We start from the raw sequence: 24,114 nt of genomic DNA, 5'->3' as shown, positions 1-24,114 counted from the left end.
TAATACCAAAAATCGTTTCTCAGTGTTCTTCAGTTCTGAGTCTAATCTGAATCGCCAAATAATGCTAACAGAATGTTCACTACATGCACAATACTGTGTATCTTACAAATATGTTAAAAAATAAATAAATAAACTCCCTGTTATCAAGAGACTTGGGCAGTAAAAAAAAAAGATAGGATATAAGAAAAGTAGCCACAAAGGGCTGAGCAAAAAGCTACCACTAATATCATCAACAATTAAAACAGCAATTGACACCTATTGAGTGGAAAGCCCAGTTAATATATGCCTTATGTAGCAACTCACTCACTCCTCACAATGAGGGTTATGAAGAATAACACAGCAGGGTTTGGGTGACTTAAATCTTCCTTTTAGACTGCAAGACAAGTTGGAGATCTGAGGCTATTGGAATACAGTAGTTCCCAGACCAAGAACACACTGAAGTTTATGCAGTGAAGTTTATGATGGCAGTTAAGATAAAATAAATAACTAAAAATTACTTATAAATAGTAGCATAACTATTTTTTCATACAGTGAGAGAAACCTGTAAATATACTGGCCAATGGCTAAGTCCAAATGTGTGACAAAATTAAAAGCAAAAAACATTATTACAAAGTTTCATCAATTTGAGAATTGACTACTTAAACCCCAAACTTTATTTAACCTCAGAAGTTAATAGAGAATACATTTTTAATAATTTAATAAATTTTATTAAAAATAAGTTACACATTCATATATATTAAAATATTTCTCTGCATATATGCAAAAAAGATCTGGACAGAAATACAACAAAATGCTAATGATTTCTATCTCAGAACGATAATATTATGGGTGTATTTACTCTCTTCTTTATATAGTTTGTATTTCCCAGACTTGGAAACACTGACAGCTACTCTTTTGCGAATCTACCACTACTTCCAAACACCTACTTTCGCTCTTTCATTTCCCAAGGAAGAAAAAGTCTCATTAGGCTGCAGCAGTAGAAGTGCTCTGTTCATTTTATGTTTTCCATTTTCTTATGAAGTTGGTATTTCAATGATCAAATCACTATGCAGTTATTAGTGTTTATTTAAATTTTGGAGCATCTGGCCACTCCAGCCCTAACAGGCAAACTGTAGGCCTAGCCTTGCATCCACAGAACAGTAAAGACAACAGACATTAGAACAATTTGCTACTATTTAAAATGATCTATGGTGAATTACTGATTATCTATAAGTGATTAAATAAAGGAAATGGTAACATAGGAGCCAGAAAAGCTGTATATGAAATTACCTATTACTGAAATTATATATTATGATTATTTCTCCTTGGAATTTCCTTTGAAAAGTAAAGTCATAATAATTATGAAATAGTTTACAGCACTATATTTTATACTTAAGGTGCAGAGATAATTTAGGACTAGTCATCAAACCTGGCTGCACAAATGATTAAGCTTTTTTCTCCCTCAGGGCTTGAACCAGTGACAACTGGTCCCACTCTTGTGAGCCCTGGAAGTAAGCATTCAGTGAGAAGTAAGAGGTGAGAGAGAAGAAATAGGAGACAGACGTGTGCGGCGGTGACTGTGGTGTTTTGTTCAATATAAATCAAGAGAGAGGACTTGAAAGGTGGATAATGTAAATCCCTTCCCAGCGAAATCCATCCTGGGGTGTAAAACCAGGGTATGACAGAGTCCTGGCTTGTGACCAGGATGGAGGTCTAGCAGCAGAGCAGGCAGAGAACAGAAGGTACAGACACAAAGCACCTCCTGGTCTATTACACTCAGTAACAGAAATCTGTTTCCCTTTGTAACTGCCTGATGTTAAGCGCTCTCATAATTATCAAACTGTGTGCCTAGGAGAGAGAACTGGCCCCTAATTCAATCACCAACTCAAAAGACCCTTGAGAAAAAATCATGAGTGAAGAGTAATGAACAGTTAAAAAAAAAAAAAGAAAGAAAAATACCTTTCTACTATAAATTACAAGAAAAATTAGCCTAGGGGAAGGCACCTCCTTCCTGGTATATTTCACTTACAGTCTTTTCTTCAAATCCAAATACTCCAAATGGAGAATCATTTTGTGGAATAACAACGGTTACCACAACATCATCGCCAAGCCTGCCACCTCCAGCCACCCTGATTAAGGAAATACTGAATGTCTCCATGAGTTCAAATTCAGCATCATCAATTATGGTGATTTCTATCATTGCAGTGACCTATAAAAGAAGAGAAGGAAAGGAGGAAGGGAGAGAAAGAAGAGGGATGGTATAATGTAATAGCAATTTCTGATCGCATACATTTCAACTTTTTAGTTGAAATTTAGATAGATAGTACCAAGGGAAAAAGCAGGAATTTTTATGTGTTATGCTCATAATACTATTTTAAAGTTATATATATATTTACAGTATTTCAAAGTAAAACATTTAGTCTACTATTTCCAAGATAAAGGAAATTATATATGTAATAAAATACAGGGTTATTTATAGATACCAAAAAAATGAAGACTTATTCTTAAACAAAAATATTTAAAATGTCATGCAAGCTCTAATAACCATTAAACAAACATAAATTTTAGTATACTTGTGTTAATGTGGTATGATATCAAATGGTATCTTACAAATTATTTTTGTCTTCTGCAATTAGACTAAACCCCTTGGTTTCAAATCATTGTTCTTTTAATGTAGGGAAAAAGACAGGCAGGAAAAAAAGCCAAATTTGCTGTTATTAGACGTTTATGATCAGGGCTTCATTCTTTTGGGTCTAAGTTAAAAGTTTTTTTATAACTTATAAATAAGTACTTGGTCAAGCGTGTGATTTCACTATTGGTCATAAAAATATCCCAGCTGTATCTCCACATTTCAAATCTTTTTCTGTACCCAGAGGGAAATGACACTGACATTTATCAAAAAATAAAGTTTTCCTACCTAAATTCACTTTAATTTAATGAGAAAAAAAAGTGAGACATCTGGACATCACACTCAGAGAAACAGAAACCTAAACAAAAGCACATGCTAAAATGTAAGATTATTAAAATGTCTACACCCCAAATCTATACTGCAGAATACAGAATACTTTCCCTATAGGATGTTAACTTTAAGGATAATGATGATCCTAAGGATGTGCTAAATGGGATGGGGCCTGAACTTCATGGAAAGAATAAAGCGCTGATGACATAACTCAAGTTGGATGGCTACTTCAATGAAAATCAATTTATCTGCTTCTATTTTTAATGTAAAAATCTGTACTTCCCTTCCTTTTAGTAGCAAATGTTTAAAGTTCTAAGTTTGTTAAAAACTCATGATTTCAAATATTAATAATAGATCTTTATGTGCAGGAAAATCTAGGTCTCTATGTTAATCTTTGAGCAGCATTCACATACCCCCTAAAGGCAACTGCTATGTTGATGCACACTCTGCAGCTCCGTGCAGGCAAAATCAGACTGCAAGTAAAGAGACACTGCTATGTGAAGTTACAAATATTTTCATGGTTGTTCATGTGCTTTTTCCACTTACTGATTTAAAAATCTATGAAAATATTTTATTCTTACATATTGCAAAATGCCCAGTTTTACAAACTTAACACTTCTTAGGGAATATTTTGTAGTTTTTAAGATTGGTTGGCCCAAATCTACAATATCATTTTTCAATTTTTTCCAGTTTTAACTATTAGGCTTCTTTTCTAACATTTTAGTCTTTTTTTAATTGTAAAAAGGGTTTTGGGTATTAGTAATAAATGTACATAATTTTAGTACAAATCCTCAATAAATATTCATATCTATAAGCATTAAGAAATAAAAAGAATAAAAGGACCTACAATTCATAGGAATAGTATGGTTCATCATGTAGTTTTTTATACATTCTTAGGCACCTCTAAGCCAAGTATTATCTTCTTTTATAACTCCTATTTAAAATAGAATAAGGTGGGGAAGTTCAGGAAAGGATGAAATTCTTGCCTATTTATGTTCTCTTCCTACATCCATTAATAAATTATACATTAACTAACAATTTTTCTGTTTGCTCAACATGGAAATTTATACAGTATAATACATTTAGTAATCACTACTGCACATTCATTTGATGGATGCCTATAAAACGTTTGCAGTACAACCAAAAAATGCTAGTATGTCCATAACTGGCATACCTGTCTGTCTGCAAATTCAAGGATCCCATGAGATGGCTTAAAGTCTTCCAGGCCAGCGCTGTCCAGCATTGCTTTCCAATAAACATTTACTGCCCCAAAGCTTCCAGCCAGCCGGACTACAGGAACTTGAAGAATGTTCAGGGGTGGAGGTACCTCATAGGCAGTAATAACTCCATCAACATCCTTAAAGTAAAGGATATAAGTTAAAATGCACGACAGTGGTAACTCTTATAAGCCATCAGTGTCTAAATTTATTATTTCTCCATAAGTCCTTATATTTCTGTCTTCAAAGCAGGAATCAATAGCTAGATATAAATATGCATAATAGGTCTTCAGAACTCTTAACTTTTAAATGTAATGTAAATAAACTTGCTTAATCTGGTCTAGTTCAAAGAGAAATAAGAATTAGTCTGTAAGACAAATTTTCAGACAGATATTTATAAATATCTACAAGTAAGGCCAATTATTTTTCAGAAAATCTGACACTGGCCAAGTCAACAGGTATAAGCTATATTACTATATTACTACAAATATATGAATATATTACTATAAATATATGAAAATTCATCTCACTCTGGTAACATGAAACTTAAAAACTCCTCTAGGATCATCATTTTCTTCGATCATTATCTCTGCTATTTCCATTCCAGGCCTCCACACACTTGGCTGTCCAGCAGAGAAGCCAGAGTTCAGCAGGTACACTGCAGTGACGTTGACAATAAATCCTTCCTCCAGCTCAGGGGCATCATCCTGGGAAGGGGAGGGATGATATTTTATTTTTCAATTTCTCATTGGAAGTATAATATTTTTCAGTAAAGAATAAATGACTGATCACGGGAATGGACAGCTCTGTTACAAATATAGAAAAGATTCTTTTATATATTTTAATACATTCCTACTGACAATTTCAGAATCTTAGGGGATATTCAAGCTTACCAGCAATGTTTCAATGGCAGCCTGACACTCATGAGCAACTAAAACAATTGTTAAAAATCTATCCCGCAATTTTGATCACACCCTATTGAATACATTTTACCTATATAAACCCTCTCAATTTAGGAGAAACTGGTAAATGCTACATACATCTTAGAAGTGAAAGCTCTAGACTTGTAAATCTAACTATAATCCTGCACTTTAATTAACTTTTCAAAAAATTGTTACCTTACGTTTCACTAGGTAATAAAAATTTCAAAAGATAAAAAGGGTATCTAGTGAAAAGGAAAAGAAAACTCTGCTCTTCCCCATCCCTGTCTTTCCAGAATGTCCTCTCCAGAAGCCACTATTATTTAATACCACTAACATCGCTATTAGTAACACTTAACATCATTATAAAATATTATATTTATTTAATGGTATATGATATATATTATTATATTCAGTACTGTAATATAAACAATGTTTAATTATATAATATTACTAAAATACTACTAACCAATTTCAGTTTCTTGTGGATCATTACAGATGCATATACACATTCTCCTTAGACACAGGAGAGCGAGAGCCCTAAAACCAGCTCTAAACCATCAGAAGACTAATCTTAATTCAAGCAATCGTACCAAGAAATGAAAATATTGCCCTATGAAACCAATAACAAAAATAACCAGATTGATTTGGCCATTTTATTAATTCAGTCATTAGTTTAAAACAACTAACAAACCAACAGAATAGAGGATCCAACTACACTATAATCAATCCAAATTCAATGCTTCAAGTTCCTTCAAACAATATTTCAGTTTAAAAACAAGCAATACACTTACTATCTTTATCTTTCAGCTATAAAATATTCATTATTAAATATTAGGGTGGCCAGAAGCATTAGAGGACTCACATTTTTACATTTAAAGAGCATCCTTTTTAAAAAAGATTTTACCTATAAGAGCATCACATTTTTATCTCTAAGAGCATTTTCCTTTATTCTACATCATATTTACTGCAGCCAAGACTCACCGGCAAAATGGCAATTTTAACATAAGTTTCCTTTATGTTTTCTTTCATTACCATCATTGTTTCTTGTAGTAAATAATCTTCATTCTCAGTAGCTTGATTATTTACATGTAGTGAGAAATTGGGTTTAGCTACCAACTGAACGGCTATGTCTCCAAGAAGTCCTTTATCTCGAACAATTCGTAACTGAAGAGTGGTGATGTTCTCTGTGAGACACACACATCTCAAGTAAATAAGCTTTTCTATTTGCTGCTGATGCTATTCCAAGCACTCAGAGTAGAATGCTCTGCACTACTGCATTTAGACAGGTAAGGAAAGAGAGGTAAAATAAAAACAATACACTCTCCGAAAGAGTATTTTGTGCTTCATCTGCCTTGTCTCCAAAGTTGTGTTGAGACTCCCCGTACACTGCTAGCACCGTATCCCAGTTCTAAACCCTCACCTCTGGTTCTCTAGTTCACTTTCCTTTGTTGCACAAGTCATGCACCTTAACAGAAATTACTGAAAATATTAGGAAAGTGCATAACTGCAGGTTGAGCAGAGGTGATAATTACAAATGCTAAGACGATTCTTTGAAAATAAAAAATTAAACACACAGAAGTCATTGTTTAATAACTAAACATTAAAAGAGCAATTTCATTCTTATAGTGAGGTGGCTATCACAAAGCTCAAAGTATTTCAAAGCATCTGTTTTTTATTTCATTTCTTAGGTTTTTTAAATTTGATTTGCCATATAAATGAAAAAAAAAAAAAACATGACTGTCAATCTTCCCTACCAGTCTGTAAGTTCCTAGTGACCAAATATTGTGTCTTTGCTCTCAGAACATGTAGCACAATTTCTGATACTTATTAGGTGTTTCAGAAATAACTGTTGAAATGGGTAACTGAACAGATCATTTTATTTTAAGACTACTGTTTCTGTTCCCATATATAAGACAGACAGACCCAGGTGTATAATTACATGTCATTTTTTCCATCAACTATTTAAATGAGAGGTCCTTGAAAGATGTCCATGTTCCTGTCTGAAAATTATAGAGCCTTTGCATAACATATTCGTAACACATACATATTATATAAACTTTTATTCAAATAAGTCAAATGACCTTTATCCACAAAAATCTATTAATTCTTCAGTTGATAAAAATGGTTCTTTAGGTAAAGATTTCAACTCTAAACTCAAAGGAAATACAGAAATAGGGACTGATCACTTACACTTTACAGAAAAAATACTATTCTAGTTACTGCTTTGAGTTTAACAATTAACACCTCAAGCAGCATATAAATTTTTCTGTGTTGTTCGTTGTTTCCTGTAACTACTAAAAATCTACAAAGGGGGAATTCTGAGTGAGGAAAGAGAAAAGATAAAGAATAAAAAAAAATAAAGTAAAATAAAAACCAAAAGCTTCTACTACAATGATATACTAAAATATTAACATTTCTGTTATGACAGTAATGTCTCAAAAAGCAGAAGTATTTCACATAGTAGTATCACTGAGTGATAGATAACATGATCATAAAATTTAATAAAGACAAAACAAAAAGTAAAAAGAATTGAGTACAACCTGTCAAACTGAAAAACGTCATATAAAAAAGTTTACATCCCTAGTAAATATTATCCAATAAAACTTACTAGAACCTGAAAAATATTTAACACGATTTACCTTTAGGCTCTGTCACTCTAACAAAGAGAGACTCAGCATGCCAGCCCACCAAGCCATAGGGTGAGTCATTGGGCAGAGTGGTTAACACAGACTTATTTCTTTTCTGATCAATAGTGGCACCTTTTGATGGGTCCTCAACCCCTTCTGTGATAATACGAATGAGCGTCACAATCACAATCTCTGATAACTCTGGTAGATCATCAGCAAGAACAGTCAGCGTAATTGTAGACAGTGCCTGGCCCTCAGAAAATGAAATCTAAAATTTTAAAGAAAGAAGATTTTATTTATTTTCTAGCTATCACTGTGCAGTAAAAATATCCAAAGATTAGATTATCTTTTAATACTGACCATATCTTACATAATGAGATATTTAAGCAACATAATATGAGCTTACAAGTCCATCTAATGTCTTTCATATGAGAAGTGAAAGATTGTTAGGAAAAAGAAAGAAGTAAGCCACTACTAAAATTTAAGCTAATAAAACACGTAGCTAAAATGTCCTATCCTGAAGCCTACATTTGACTAAATATTGAGTACATACTATCTCTTTCTGGAAATGTATGTCCTAGGTACCATATATAAAAATCTGGGAGAAATAAATAAATAAATAAATTCACATTCACAGGAAAAAAAAAATCTGGGAGAAGGGCGTAGCTCAGTGGTAAAGTACATGCTTAGCATGCACAAGGTCCTGGGTTCAATCTCCGGTACCTCGTGCATGCTTAGCATGCATAAGGTCCTGGGTTCCATTTCCAGTACCTCCATTAATAAAAAAAAATTTTCTTTAATCTATAAACATAAAAAAGTATCATAGTTTAAACAATTTTCTCTAAAAAATTTTTGCTAAAAATTCTACTTCCCTTGTCTAAACTCTGAACAGATTTATTATTTAACAATGAATTAATTAAAGCAGAAATAGAGAGAGAAAGATAGGCAGAGATAGAAATCCCAGCATCTTTCTCCTCCTTTGTGTCTCCATTGCCTGAAGAGTCAAATCTGAATTTGCTAAAAGTCATCTGAAGTCCTTTCTGATAGGGCTTCTGTTTCTTGACCATGCCACTTCCCACTGTCCCCTATCTCATACCTTATTATCCAGTAACATGGCTACAAGCGATTTGTAACTATTCAAACTAGCATTACAGAACTATTTTCTTGACACTCATCGCTCCACCTAAGAAAGGCACTTGAGGACAGAAATTCAAGAGCTTTATTAATAAAATTAGGAGTCAGAAAACTACTGCCCTTTGGCCAAATCCAGTTTTTATAAATAAAGTTTTATTGGAACACAACAAAGCTCATTCAATAACATATTACCTTTTGCTGCTATTGTGCTACAAAGGCAAAGTTGATAGCTGGGAAAGAGACCATATAGCCCTCAATGTCTAAAATATTTTTTGTCCAGCCCTTAACAGAATTTACTGATCTTTGGATAAAATAATTAATTCCTCCAAAATACAGTGTACACTTAAGGTACAATTATGCATTAAAATTAGAAATAATTTTAATCAGGCTTATATAAGAAATATTAATTGGAGAAATATAATTCAGAACACAAAGAAACTGAGAAATACAACTTACAGTTTTGGTACCTTGAATAAAGTAAATACTAAATGCAATAAAATTTGCCATAATATTCTTAAAAACACGAAGCTCCAATCACCTCTCAAATGATACAGAAACCTCAAAATGTTGAACCGTAATACACAACTGTCTTTTTTAGTAAAAGGAGAAAACGTCATACAATTATGAAGAGAAGCATGAGTAAGAATGACACCAGTCTTTTTTAAAGACAATTTCACAAGAGGTCTTTTAAAAGCACCCCTCAAAGAAGCACTTGGGCAAAACACACAGATTAATCTATGAAACCTAAGACAAGTCAAGCAGAAAACCCATCTTCCAGTTAGGCTCTAAAGGCTACTTGAACCCTCTTTGTGAATCATCTACTTCTTTGGCCCATTCTGAATCCATTCTTGAACCTGTGCCACAATTGTGTACTATCCTCCAACAGTAGATAATGTGGTCATCTTCCCAGACCCCTTCTTGGGGCTGATGAACCCATCCCCAGGGTGCTGGGAATAATAGCTTCTGTATTTCTCACTGGGAACTGCCCTCAGCTGCAGAGAACTGTTTCTCCCAAGGTTATGCCCCAACCAGAAGGTGACCAGAAATGAAAGACAGCTGAAACAGGGATGCAACATCACAGTCCCCTCACCCGAACTGGAAACAACTCCAAAGGATCAGCTCAGCTCCAGAACTCCCTCAACCTCAGGCGTTCTTGCCTGTGGATCAACTTCTCTCTGCACATGCTTGCTTTCCTCACTTCCTTATAGCTGTTCTTCCCAATAACTTTCTGCCCACAACTCCCAATTTCAGAGTCGACTTATAGAAACCTCAACCTATATCACTCAGCAACCCCAGTTAACTTTTCCATATGCCAGGCTGTTTTATTTGGACTTATTCACTATTTATTGCTTCTATGCTACTCAAATATTGAAATCACGTTTCCAGCCACAGTTGGTTTTCTCTTTCTGGCAGTGTAATACACCCATAATCTGGCTAACCAGTGTACTGAATCTCAAAAGGGATGATGTTTTAACGGATAATTCTGGTATTATAGGGGGAAAAAAAAGAAGAATCACAACAATAAAATTAACCTTAAATTGTATCTCTCTCTATGTTGATTAGTAGGAATCTCAAACTCAAATACTTCATCCATAAGGCAGGGTTTGGTCCCATGCATCAACAGTAACCATAATTTAAAAGTGACTCGCCTGTAATTTTGAAAATTACATACCACTCCTGAGGTAGGAAATATATCACTAATACTTCCTGCGGCTTCCCACGCTACGGTTACACGACCATATGTTCCCTTTAAGCGCTCAACGTTCAAGGTTACTAGGCTATCTTGCTCCATTTCTTCCACTTGCTTATATAACGAATTCTGAAAAATACACAGGAAGTCATAAACAGTTGTTTGAAATTACCTAAGCAGACTTCTATTTCGTGCTATTATGCATTTACAAACTTCACACTACTAAGCAACATTATATTAAGTGAAAAACTATTTTAAAAAACAGTAATATAGAATGACCATGATTTTACTTTAAACATGTACGAATAAGTAGAACATATTTGAATAGCTAAAAGACTAAGAGTAAATGAAAATTCTTGCAGGATTTTTATTCTCTTCCAGGTTCTGTATTTTTCAATTTTTCTTCAATAAATATACATTATTTTTATACTCAGAAAGCACACACATTTTTTAAAGGAGTATACATAGCATGTAAATAGCTCATAGAAGAGAAATGTCATAGACAGAGTTAGGGGAACAAAGAAGTCTTTTTCTTCCTTTGTGTTAAGCTCCGGCAATCCCTCTAGGTCTTTATTTCCTGTTTATAAAATAACTATTTGGTCTACGTGGTCTCCAAGGTCCCATCCAAATGTAAAGACATCATAAGAGTCAGGGAGCTCTCTATGATTATTTACAAATGTCTCTTATCCTTAAATTCACATCCTCTGAAACATTTCTCCATGTGTAATGTTTCCATGGGTGATGTTTTATTCTTAGCTTGTGGTCTTTACAACTATTTTTCCTGCCAGAACTATCCCCTTCCCTCAGGTTAGAATTCCTTACTCACTTCTTCTCATCTACACTTCCTTGTCTCTTTCCTTTGTTCCAAACTGATTTCTGCCTCTGTGTGACTAAAACATTCCTCGCCTAACACTTGCAACTTCTCTTGCCAGCCATTTAATGAACTTCTCCTCAAAATTAATACTCCAGAGAATCTCTTCTTACAACAACCCTGGTTTATCCATAGGTAAAAAAAGCAAGAATATGGAGTATCAAATTTTTTGATTTATTTATTTATATTGAAGTATAATCAATAAAGATGTTTAAAAATCTTTCCAGTAAGATTTTTCTCTTCTTTTTACTTACCTTTACTTAAGCTGAAAAAAAAGATACCCTCAATTTCTGAAATGAAATTACAAAATTTCATTTAAGCTTATGAAAGCTTCTAGTTAGAATGCTAATTTGAGTATCTATCCAATCCTATAGCACTATTTTTACACAGCATTTTAACACATTGTTACAGATGTTACATAGTAATAAAATCTTGCTCAAGGCAATCAAACACTTCTACAGAAAATGTCTTGATTTTAAAATATGCATATAATTTGTTCACAAAAGATAATGCCTTTTAAAATGAGAAGCCTCTCTCTGGCTTCATGCCCTCTATTAACAAGGGTTAGTAAAATGAAGATTTAACACAGCCAGAAAATATTCAAGAAACTCATTATCTACTGACTCTCATCTTGAAACGAGGTTGTCCAGACACAAGAGGCTTATCTTGAGGAATTTTACCAAATGGATTGAAGGACCCTAGGATACTATTTATTGGCAAGGATCAAACCACAGTGATTTCACAGCTCCATAACAATTATTAAACAATCTTCATGAAGAGAGATCTACGCTTAAATACTTGAGGAACAGAATGTACTCTCCATCTGCAGTAAGGCTTTGGGTGAGAAGGTGAAGCCGAGCCAGCAGAGCAGGAGGGTTCCTGCCCAAGGAACCTGTATGAGATCCTGAAAAGGCCATGTGAGTGTTCTGTTTCCTTTCCTGAACAATGACTGGTTCAGAGTAAGCACCTACTGTGTGCCAGGTACTTTTCTGGCCCAGGGAGAGCTATGAAGAAAGCAATATGCCAGGGAGCATACTCCTCAATTTCAGTAAAAAGAAACTGACAATAGACAAAGTAGGCCATTATAAGTGCCGTAGGAAGAGCAAGGAGAAATTAAAAGCTGCAGTAGGATGGTGGGAGTTGCAATCTTTCATCAGAAAAGAGCTTTCTGGTAAGATGGCATTTCAGCAGAGAGGAAACAAAGTGAGGAAACAGGTCATGTGAATACCTAGTGGGGACAGAGGTAGGCTTCTCTCTTTCTAACCCTCCCCCACAGCTCATATCTGAGAGCTAAACTGTCCTACATTGTAGCCACCGGCCATTTCAAGTGCTATTTGAAATGTGACTTGTCTGAGACTGGAAAAATGTACACTGGATTTGAAGACAAAGCATGAAGAAAAGGATGGAAAATATTTCATCAATAATTCTATGTTGAATGCATGCTGAAACGATAATACTTCATGAAATACACTGGGTCAAATAAAATATAATATAAAAACTGATTTCACCGGCTTTGTTTTTGTTTTTTTTTTTTTTTCTCCACTTTTTTCACGTGGCTTCTATAACACTTAGAATTACCCAGGGGCTCACATTACGTTTCTGTTGGGCAGAGCTGCCTCAGAGGAAGCTGACTTGCCTTTGGCTCCAGAGATGGGACAGACTGAGTTAACACTGTGATCCTACAACGCCTTGCAAGCAATGGAATCAGGGCATTAGTAAGTCCAAAATTCCTCACTTATCCCCCAAGACTACTCTTCCTAGCGGTGGCCAGTATCTTGGTGAAAGGCACATTTCTGCACCCACAGTTCTATCATTTGTTGCTGAATCATTGCAGGCAGTCTCCAACTGGTCTGTTTCTGTCCTTACCCACTTATAACCTAGAGTCAATTCTATGAACAGAATGCCCGTTTAAAGTGCGAGTTAGAGCACAATGATCTTCCACCCCAATTCTCCAAACACTTTCAATTTCCCTCATAGGTCAACTTCATGATCACACTACAGGGCTCATATGGGAAAGAGTTTAGGTAGCAAGGTCAACTGCTGTCCTTCAAAACCTCTCTCTCTCTCTTTTTCTCAATACACAGAAGTAACAAAGGCAAACGACAGTAATATATTTGCAGTGTACGTTATATTTGCAATCTGCTTCACTATTACTCTCTGGAAACAAGGGTAACAGCAGAGCCAAACTCCTGGACCAAGGCCAACTGGTATATTTCAAACTTAAACTTATAAAAGGGATCAGTACAAATAAAAAAGTTTAAGACAAGTTGACTCCAAGGTCCAGTGTGTAAGTCTGTAAACTGCAAGCATCAATAGAATTCACCACATAATACAGAGTAGGGAGTGAAGCAGGGAAAGGAAAAGAAGAGAGGCTTAAGACACTAAAAATGTGACTCACTGAGTGCTGATAGCAGCTAATAAATAAATACAATGAATAAATCATTTGATTTCTAAGTGTGGGATCTTTACCTGAGCAAATCCAACAACTCCATAGGCATCATCATTGGACAGAATAGTTATTTTTACATAACCATTAATATCAATCTCTGCTCCTCCTTTGGGATTTTTAAGCTGAACTCTGAAGGATTCATCTTCCTCTGGAACTATATCATCAAGGATATTCACCACTATTACAGCTTCCTCGTCTCCAGGTTCAAATATCAATTCACCTGAACTAGCATAAGAAGTATATATAAGTAAGTCAACTACAACAAATTAAAGACATACAAATGGTAGATTAACCATAACACTCTCATAACATTATTACTGAAAGTTTTCAGAAATCACATTTCATAAGTAAAATTTCCATACAAAATGTTCATATAATACTGATTAACTGAGTAAAATAGATATTAAAAATGGATAATAACCAAACTTGTGGCTTATAAATAGCTCTTATATTTTATATCTTTTTTCAGTCACTAAAGAGAGACTTAGAAATTAGATATCATATAAAATTATGGTGAGATAAAGACACTCAGCATAAAATGTTGAACCTACCTGGGAATAAAGTCAGACTGGCCAGAGATGTAGGCCAGTTCGTATAGGTGTGAGTGGGTGGCTCCCGCCAGAGCAATCAAATTCCTGCTTGAATTAAGGGACTTTACTGTAACAGAGGCTGCCTCAAGTGCAGAAGGTGCTTCCAGAATAAAAGAGAACTGATTCAGCTCTGAATTCCAGCAGTAAAGAGCAGACACAGCTTGACCAACAAGAAGTATGTGGACTGCAGGAAGGAAAGAAAAGGCAGAGAGAATGAAATGTGAATGTCATATCCCACACTCCCTGCATGGGTAGCTCAGCAAAACCCTCCCACCTCTCAAAGTTCCTTTTTGATTGCTGAAGTAACTAAATACGATTCAATTTCTGAAACAACTGGATAAAAATAATAATTTGTAAATACCGTGGAACAATCAAGTCAGCCTGACAATGTACCCACAATCCACTTAATTTAAAAAAAAAAAAATCACTGGATGATAAAACCCAACGGATTCTGGATTCTTTTGTATTCATCTTAATATTTATTTATTTATTGGAGACCACGGTAGGATGTTTTTAAAACTGAAAAATACCCATAATCCCACCACTAAATGTTTCAGTTTTGTATTTTTCTTTCCAGTCATCATCCACGTGAATTTATAACTGACATAGTTATAAACAGTCTAAATTTAAAAAGTTAATTAAAAAGCTTAATGCTGTATTTCTAGTATATATATTATAGTTTTATATTTTGCTACATTCAGATTTATAATTTTAATGCATAGACACTAATCCTAGGGCTGACCTTTAAATATATTTAATAATTCTCCTACATTGGATGTCTACTGCTATTTACTAACTTTTCAATATTAGTGAGAGACAGGGTTCATCATTTTAATTATTTTCACTTGATAAATTCTTAAAGGTGTCCAAGGATATTAACAAATTTATGATCTTGGTGTATATTCTGTCAATGCTTTTTGAGATGTTAGTAGGAAAACATGCTGTCAATAATTCAAAGCAATGGCATATTACTTGTATTTACAAAAATTAGGATGGGAAAGAGGGCTTACTGTGTACATACCATTAAGCAATCTTCAGACTTAAAACTCGGAAGAAAGGTGAGAAATCATAGAGAAACATACACAAATTCCAGTACTTGGAAGAACACATCGGAATAGGAAGTTATCAAATAAGATTAACCAGGCATTAAAAGAGTACACAGAACCAGAACTCATGAGTCTCTTTTAACATTTTAGTCAATAGGTTAAAATGGAATAGTCCATATCCTTACTCTTAAATAACAAGAACTACTGATCATGTTTACTTATGGTAATTAATTTAAGTACTATTTCAGTTCAGTAACTGTTACATAGCAAGGATCAAGAAAGGCTGCTATTAGTAAACTTGCATTTTTAAAACTAGTCAAATGTTTTCAAAAAGCTCTGTGAAACTGTATACATCAGTAAAGAGCAGACTCCTCAGATCAATCTCTGCATCTCTCAAGTTTAACTGATTCTACAGTCCAAATCAAAATCATAAACTAAAGTATTCTGAACATCACTGACTATATATCTTAACCCTTGGAGATAGACCCTATTTGATTCCACACAATCATATTAGGATAACAAGGCAGCGAATAGACAATCAGACATTCAGAGTAGGAAATGTCGGAGCTGCGTATGTGTATGCAGAAACTACTTTCTCAGAAAATAGACATTTATGTTTGTTCAAGATCATGAAATTGGGACACAGAATTTACACGGGGAAAAAAATTCCCTAAATCTCTACTCTGGGGAACAGGATTCTAACTAGTCCTGATTATAAAATTCTCTTCCATTTAGCACAACTATTTAAAAAAGACAAAAATATGCCAAAGGAAGGCAACTGGATAAGATTATTTAAAAAGTAAGTGTAGATAAAGAGAACTTCTCTGACTAAGTGCTAGATAAAGCATTCCTAACGTTCAGAGATCTGGGAATGTAAAGAGGGACCAGCAAGAGACAGAGCAGCCAGGGAGGGCTGCATGGGAAGCAGCGTCCTCAGGAGAGAGCTGAGTTCCAGAGCAAGGAGATGAAGGGAAGATTCTGAGGAAGGTTTGACATACAGTGCAGCTGCTCCACAGGGCATAATGGAAGGGTTTGGAGAGTTGGGGGAGGCTAGAGTTGAGCATCTCATGTGAAAATTAGGGCTCATATGGTGCAAAGAATGTTAAGACCACATGGAGAAAACAGTTTCTTTATCCCCAGGAATTTGGTCTTCTTAAAGGGTGATGAAACAGGGATAAAGGAAGGGATGAATTAATACAAGTGATGTCCAAAGGCCATGATTTCCAAAGGCGATAGTTCTGATGAAACTGAGAGTGCTCAGGTACTAGGGAGGGAGGGGTAAGTTTTTCCAGCAGCATCCAGAGCTTTGAGGATTAAATGAGATAAAGTGAGGCGCTAGAATAGGACCTGGGACATAATAAACATTCAGCAAGCGTTAGCCACAGATTTCCATACTTTCTGACTCCTTTTATCACATATTCTCCTTTACCTGCCCTTTAAAAAGTGGAATTCAGCAAAAGTTGGTTTGAAGGCCCCTTCTCTCATACTGCACAGTCTCTTTGTAGACAATTTCACCTCTGTCTGTAGTAAAATGACTCTCTTCATGCATAAACCTCCAATGTTCAGCTGCAGTCGAGGACTCCCTTTTAAGCTCCAACCAGTTAACACTTATTCAGTATCTGCACATGAATGACTCAAAGGCATCTCAATTTATCCCAATCAAATTCAGTACCTCTGTCCCCCAAAGCCTGGATTTTTCCCCCAGTGATCACCATAATGGCCAGAGGACTATCACCCATTCATTCGTTGCAGAAACTAGGGTCAACCCGGACATTCTCTCTCACCTACCCCCCATGTCTAATCTATCATCAGTTCCCTTGGATTATGACTTGTGAAACTAGCTTCTGAATTCAACCCACTTCTATGATTTTGCACCCCTATCACCTACCACTTTCCAAGCTCAAACATTCAAGATATTTGGTTTGAATTGTGATGTAACTGTCCACTGATCCAGCTTGTGTTCAGACATTCTCTTTTACCAGCCTCTAAGTTTTTCTCCTATTGGCACTCAAAGCTCTTTTTTTAAAACACACACACACACACACACACACACACACACACTCACACTCACACTCACACCTGCACACAGTCTCTGTCTCTGTGTCTGTTTCTCTCTCTCTCTCTTTCTCTCTCTGCAACCTTCTCTTTCTCCATCTCCTCATCACATTCTCACAAAAGGCACCCTAATACTTTAAGGATAAAGACAAGAACCCTGTAAGTCCCTATCTGCCCATCTGATTACACCTTCGGTTATACCCGTACCACTCGCCTCTCACTGCCACACTGGCCTCTTTCTGGTTCTTTCCTAAAAGCACATGCCCACTGCCACCCTCTGCCCTCTGCATGCTGCTGGAGGCTGCCTCGTGCTCAAATCTGTGCCCCATTAACTCCTACTCACCTTGTAGTTCCCAATTAAATGTTTCCTCCTTAGAAGGCTTCCTGAGCATCCCTTGGACCAGGTCATGTCCTCTCCATTTTGTATTATGGGAGTATTTTATACTTTCATAGCAGTTATCTGTTTGTAGCTTAAAATTTATTTGTGTGATCATATATAATGGTTCTCTTCCCTATCAGATGTTTAACTTCTTCAGGGCAGAAACTATATCTGATTTTGCCTATCCTTGTTTCCTCAGGGTCTACCATTGTGCTTGGCACCTAATTGGCACTAAGACATATCTATTAAATAATAAAGGAGAAAAGGGAGAAAGGACAGATGGGTTTATACATCTCTGCAGTCTTTGTCATAATCATTCTTCCTCTTCCATTTAAAGAATTCAGTCACCACCCAATAATCTCTGTCAAGTCATTAACCAGAGTAAATACGTAATTCTCATAGTCATGGCTCCAATCTACACTTTTAATAAAATATTTGACACACTCAAAATAAGAAAGTCCTTGAATATTATTAATGCGTAATTTTGGCTTTCAGGGGATCTATAATAAGTCATTCTAAATCATTACCTATAATCTTTCCATACTTCTACATCCTCCAGTCACAGAAGCAAAAGAAATAGAGACTTCACAATGGGTCCCGTCACAAGCCTCTGGCAGAATTTTTCACAAATTCTTTTAGAAGGTATGACTATTCTCTTTTTTTTTAAGTCTTTATAGGGAATTCTATAACTTCAATTAATGGCCCATTCAGGCAGCACTCTTCATCCTTAAAAACACTCATTAGGGACTATTTGCATTATAATAAGTGATTCAAGTAGACGTAGTTAGTCCACTTGAAAACTTGAGGTAAGAAGAAGCAAAAATTCTAAAGACACAAAATTAGAGACAAGTAGACAAAAACTAAACAAATCCTTGATGAAAGCTATGTGATTTACTCAGTTAATGAACTGCTGAGTGAATGATAAGTCACAGAGTTGTATATCATAGGGTGACATCACAGACCGGGTCTGGCAGAGGCTGACAATGTAAAGAGAAGTTATTTAAGAAGAGGATGAGCAAAGCAGACAAACCCAGGACTGACTGCAGCGTGAACTGGTGTGGAGGCTGGAAGACGTGCGCAGAACGTGGGGAGAACACAGCATGGACGTATGGGAGGACGCAGGGCTGAGGAGGAGGGAGTAGGACATGGGGAAGCAAAGGACAATGAGATAAACAATCTACTAAAAATGAGAGGTGAACAACCTCTGATTCCTGGTCAGCAGTGAAAGTGCCTGAAGGTGGCAGTGCCTAAAGGGTACAGTGCCTGAGAGAGAAAGCAGCAGCAGTAATGCAGGAAAACGGATGTGGGGCGTGAGGAGGGCTGTATCCCATGACTCAGTTGAGCCCCTGGGACATGCCCCACCAGGTGTGGTCCTTGGCTTTGCACAGGAAAGAATCCAAGAGCAAGCCACAGTTGAGTAAAGGTAGATTTATTTACAGAGATATATTGAAAGGCAAGAAAAAGGCCACAAGGTGTGGAGGTTGGATGGTCAGATTAGAGTAAAAGTAGGTACACACTCCACAGACAGAGCACAGGCTGTCTCCAAAGAGGGAGAGAGAGCGGGGCAGCCGTGAGGGGCAGTATTGCCAGTTTTTATGGGCTTGGTAGCTTCGTATGCTAATAAGTGGAAGGACCAGTCTAACTAGCCTAGGGAAGGGGCTGGGATTCCCAGGAAGTTGGCCATTTCCCACTGTGACCTTTTGTGGCTAGCCTTGGGACTGTCATGGGTGCCTGTGGGCATGTTATTCACTATGTTAATATGTTACAATGGGCGTATAATGAAGCTCAAGGTCTACTGCAAGTCAAATCTCCCACCATCTTGAGCCTCAAGGCCTACTGAGGGTTGAATATTTCGCCATTCTGGTGTTAACTGCTGTGTTATTCCTTAAATGGCTGTGCCCTGCCCTCTTCCTGTCTCAGGAGGACACCAAAGAGAAAAATGCAAGAATAGATTCCTGTATTCATGCCAAATCCTCTACCCTCCTCAACTGCATTTACTCTGTAGGTTTTTTTTTTTTATTGAAGTATAGTCAGTTTACAATGTTGTGTCAATTTCTGGTGTACAGCACAATGTTTCAGTCATACATGAACATACATATATTTGTTTTCATATTCTTTTTCACCATAAGCTACAAGATATCGAATATATCAAACAAGTTTATACTGTATAGCATAGGAAACTATATTAGGTTTTTAATTTCTGTGAGTTCAACTACCCCCATGTGTCGACCTGTCCTCTTACTGATCTTCCGGTCTCAGCTCCTCACCTCTAACCACCCACTAGGGGATCTACATCACTTTGGCCTGGGCAGCTACAAACTGCACCCAGCACATTCTACACACTAAAGCCAGGTGGACGCATAAAACGCCTTTGATCATCACCGACCTTTGAAATGCCTTCAAGGATTTCTCCACCTCAGTAATGCTCAGAGCATAGTCCATGGATCTCTAAGAGTTCCTGAGACCCTTTTAGAGGGCCTGTGAGGGCAAAACTGTTTTCTTAACAATACTAAGATGTTGCCCAGTTCACTCACTCTCTGAGTGCACAGGGGGATTTCTCACAGGCCAGATGACTGGTATTACTGCAATGGGCTCAATCAGAGATGCAGACATGGGGATCCAACTATCAAACCAGACGTCAAAGAGATTTGTAAAAACAAAAAAGCAACGCCACTCTTCCTACAAAGTTCTTGTTTTGGAAAATCTAGGGTTTTTTTTTTAATTAAAACACCTATTAATTATGTGCACAGGTGATGAGTTCACTGCTTCATTTTAAAATGAATTAATATATATCTTTTAAATTCCCCAGATTTAATTTCTAATATAATAAATATCAATAGATAGAATCCACACAAACAAAAAACTCTTAGAGGTTCTCAAATTTTTAAGAGGGTGAAAAGTTTCTAAGACCAAAAAGTTTGGGAACCACTGGACTACCCCTGGACACAGTTCAACCCAAGAGCCCAACACTCCAGACCTTCCCATACAGGCTCTGCCTAGGTTCCCAGTCCTGCCAGCACCACATTCCAAGTCCAAGCCTCTGTCCTCTCACTGCAGTCTGTTCATTGCACACTCAATGCCATAGACACTTCTGCCTTTCTCTTCTGCTCACACCTTCCCCCTTGTCCACAATATTTCCTACCAATCTCCCCAAGCATAGCTCAAGCTCCCCTCTGAGACCTCTTAACCACTCCAATTCTATCACTCACACAGCAAATGGTATTGCTACTCCACCTTGAATTATTATCTTAATACTTTTCTTGCCTCTCCAATCAGACATTAAACCTTTGAAGGCAAGGAATTCTTCATAACTTTAAACACCGACTTACATATAACGTCTAATTAATAAATGTTGTTCAATTCACGCTGAATTGCTGTGCCTCAGTTTAAAAGTGGGACTCTGATCCATCCAGACTTGTCTGCTGAGCCTCTCAGGATTGGCTTCTAAGTTTCTCTCGGCACCTCAACAGAAGACACTGATTATCAGTGCTCTGGGAGGCAGCCCCCAACCCCACCACGCCAACTGCCCTTGGCTTCTTCACCTTACTGCCACTAGCCTACCCAGTAATTTCTTACCAACACTGAAATAATCCTGCAGCCTCCAGATAGCATTAACCCCTTGGGGTCTCAGTAATAGACTTTGTTTCCAGAAACCATCAAGATTTAAAATACTGCTTATATTTCTGACATGTGGACCTAAAGTACAGAGGACCAAGAAAGGATTTCAGACTGTAGGAGGAGGCGGGGAGAGTGAAGGAGGACAGCAGCATTTTCACAATCACTTTCTGACTTTTAAAAAAATTCTCAGATGCAGATACTTGTTATCACCTTATAAACACCTTCATATTTAAATATATATTTGCAATGTCACACTTCATGTATTCCCTAGACAAAAGAAACGTATTACCTTTATTTAACTTTCACTAATATTTTCACCCATATTTTAGTCACTCTGATTCTTCTCAAGCACAATGCCCATTTTAAAAGCATCTATCCTTTTGAAATTCTAGTATTTCCGGAAATACTATTATAAAGATCTTGATTTTACATCCTTATTAAAACACCCAGAATCTGGCAATGTGACAATACTGCTAATTCAATGAGATTACAATCTTAGATTTCCACTCTGCCTTTAGGATTTTTTATCAGTTTAAAAGCCCTTACCTATTCCTGAAGCTGGTGTGAAGGAGTGGATCTTATTAACAGCAGCAAAATCCAGGGATTGAAAATATCTGAAAGAAGCCTTTCCTATCTCCCAGATGAAAATTTCAATTGAATTCTGATCTCCTACAATAAGAGAATAAAAGTCAAATCTGAAGGCAAAAGTTACAGGGAAAAATGACAAAATTACACAGTAAAATTATAATTAAAATATTAAATTTAATTAAAAAACAAATTTAGTAGGACACTCCTCAAAATTCATTCAATTAAACAAAAATATGACTTACTAGGAAGCACTTCAAAAGTCTTTTTGCACTTACAACATGGAATACATACATGGTTAGCCACTAATCATGACCTGATACCAAACAGAGAATAGTAACAGGTATTTTCTTTTTAGGGATGTTGAAATTTTACCTATGAAAGTTCTACTAAACAGAAAAACGCATATTTGTTTTCAGAGAATACTTTTAAACTGTCTTATCAAAAGCTGCTTAGCGCTACTTCTTACCACCAGAGATCATCAATGACATTCCAAGTATAGTCATATAAAAAGTTACCTATTTGCACTCTGGGTGTAAGATCATCACAGATCTTTTACTTTACCCACCCATCCCCAACTTTATTTTAATATCTTTTAAGTAGTGGTTCAGAACACCTCAAGATTATGGACATAACATATAAAATGTTTTTCTTTTTTCCCAAAATCCATTTGTAGCCGACAGTCAATACTTAGGTCCATCAAGAAACATTCTAAGGATTAGCTGCAAAATTATTACAAGAGCATTTTCATATGAACAGACTATATAATGCAAAATAATTTTAATGATATGTATGCTTTGCAAGCACTGTATCTTCTCACCTAGAAAGATAGTTTTGGCAAAAATTAAGTAAATATCATCGCCTAAAGTCAAGGCTTCCACTTGTGTTGTCCCACTGATGGGCACTTCTTGAAAGTTGATAAACTCATTGCCAGACCACCTGAGTAACAGGGAGTTTGGCCCTGCATTTGCCTGGGTAACAGCTAAGAACAGAGCGCCTCCTCTGGTGAACAAGGCCATGCTCAGCACACCTCGGACGGGGAGCATCTGATGCAACACGAAGCTTCCTCCATTCCATCTGAAGACCTGCAGGGAAGGTTCAAATACAGAACCCTCAGGACTAGGGAGGAGCCAATATCAGATGTTTATCTTCCAGTTACAAAAATACTTTTGTCAATGAGAAAATACCAAAACTGACCCTCCCTCTCACCGCCCACTCCCTCTGCCAGTGTGTGCGTATATGTGTGTGTGCCTGAGTACACACACACAGACTGAGTGGAAGAGAAGTCATCTGGAAATAAATCAATTTCAAATATACATCTGGGCAGGGGTAGGTGACAGCAAGAGAAGAGGGAAGACAAAAATAAGACAGAATTAGTTTAAATACAAAAATTTTAGAACTGGATAAGAAATGCTGTATTCTAATGCTGTATTATCAATACACACTGCTCAAGCCATATAAAGAGAAACACCTAAACGTTTCAGTCCTGAAGGTGGCAATGCATACAAGGTTTCAGGTGAGTATTCGTGTATTTAAAACTAAAAATTTAAAAAACCCCAATCTGTCTGATTTCTTATGTAATCTGGTCAATTTCCCAAAGAATTATATTTACTCAGTCAGTAACTGGGAACCTTGCATGAGCCAGGCAGTTTGCTAGAAGTTACGGATAGAGTGCCTTTTCCCTTTATGGATCTTACTAACAGCTAGGAAAAGGTAAACAATAAACACACCAATAATTAAATAAATGCCTGATTATTACATTGAGACAAGTGCTCAAGATAACAGTTAGGATGGTATAACAGGGAATTATGAGTGTACTAGGGAAGTAAAGTTAGAAGGAACAACATGACAGTTTCTAAGGCAGAAGACGTGTATCATAATCTGAAGACTGGTCCAGCTAGAATGAAGTTGATGGCATCGGGGAACTGGGGGAACAAAGATAAACCTGGAGAGGTAAGACTACAAGGTACCTTTTGTTAAGGTGATCATGTA

At 36.4% G+C, this 24,114-nt stretch overlaps 1 protein-coding gene and 1 long non-coding RNA gene across 2 annotated transcripts in view; one reads left to right on the top strand and one right to left on the bottom strand.

Annotated features, from left to right (window-relative positions):
• The window catches only part of ADGRV1 (adhesion G protein-coupled receptor V1), a 471,409-nt gene that overhangs the window by 307,282 nt on the left and 140,013 nt on the right, over positions 1-24,114 (bottom strand). Inside the window, exons 49-58 of the mRNA XM_032475997.1 lie at positions 22,943-23,207; positions 22,084-22,206; positions 14,401-14,623; positions 13,870-14,074; positions 10,512-10,658; positions 7,718-7,973; positions 6,060-6,262; positions 4,686-4,862; positions 4,113-4,295; positions 2,009-2,188 (exon numbers count right to left, since the gene is read on the bottom strand). Of these exons, the coding sequence (XP_032331888.1) occupies positions 2,009-2,188; positions 4,113-4,295; positions 4,686-4,862; positions 6,060-6,262; positions 7,718-7,973; positions 10,512-10,658; positions 13,870-14,074; positions 14,401-14,623; positions 22,084-22,206; positions 22,943-23,207 (1,962 nt within the window). The remainder of the gene's footprint in view (positions 1-2,008; positions 2,189-4,112; positions 4,296-4,685; positions 4,863-6,059; positions 6,263-7,717; positions 7,974-10,511; positions 10,659-13,869; positions 14,075-14,400; positions 14,624-22,083; positions 22,207-22,942; positions 23,208-24,114) is intronic.
• On the top strand, positions 10,512-23,335 carry LOC116662248. The gene is made up of 3 exons (XR_004318281.1): positions 10,512-10,521; positions 13,418-13,424; positions 23,253-23,335. It is a non-coding gene; the product is annotated as an uncharacterized LOC116662248 (long non-coding RNA).

Source organism: Camelus ferus, chromosome 3 (assembly GCF_009834535.1).
Source record: "Camelus ferus isolate YT-003-E chromosome 3, BCGSAC_Cfer_1.0, whole genome shotgun sequence".
In the NCBI taxonomy this organism is placed as follows: domain Eukaryota; kingdom Metazoa; phylum Chordata; class Mammalia; order Artiodactyla; family Camelidae; genus Camelus; species Camelus ferus.
Note: the sequence above shows the minus strand (reverse complement) of the source record. Positions and strands in the feature narration are given on the sequence as shown.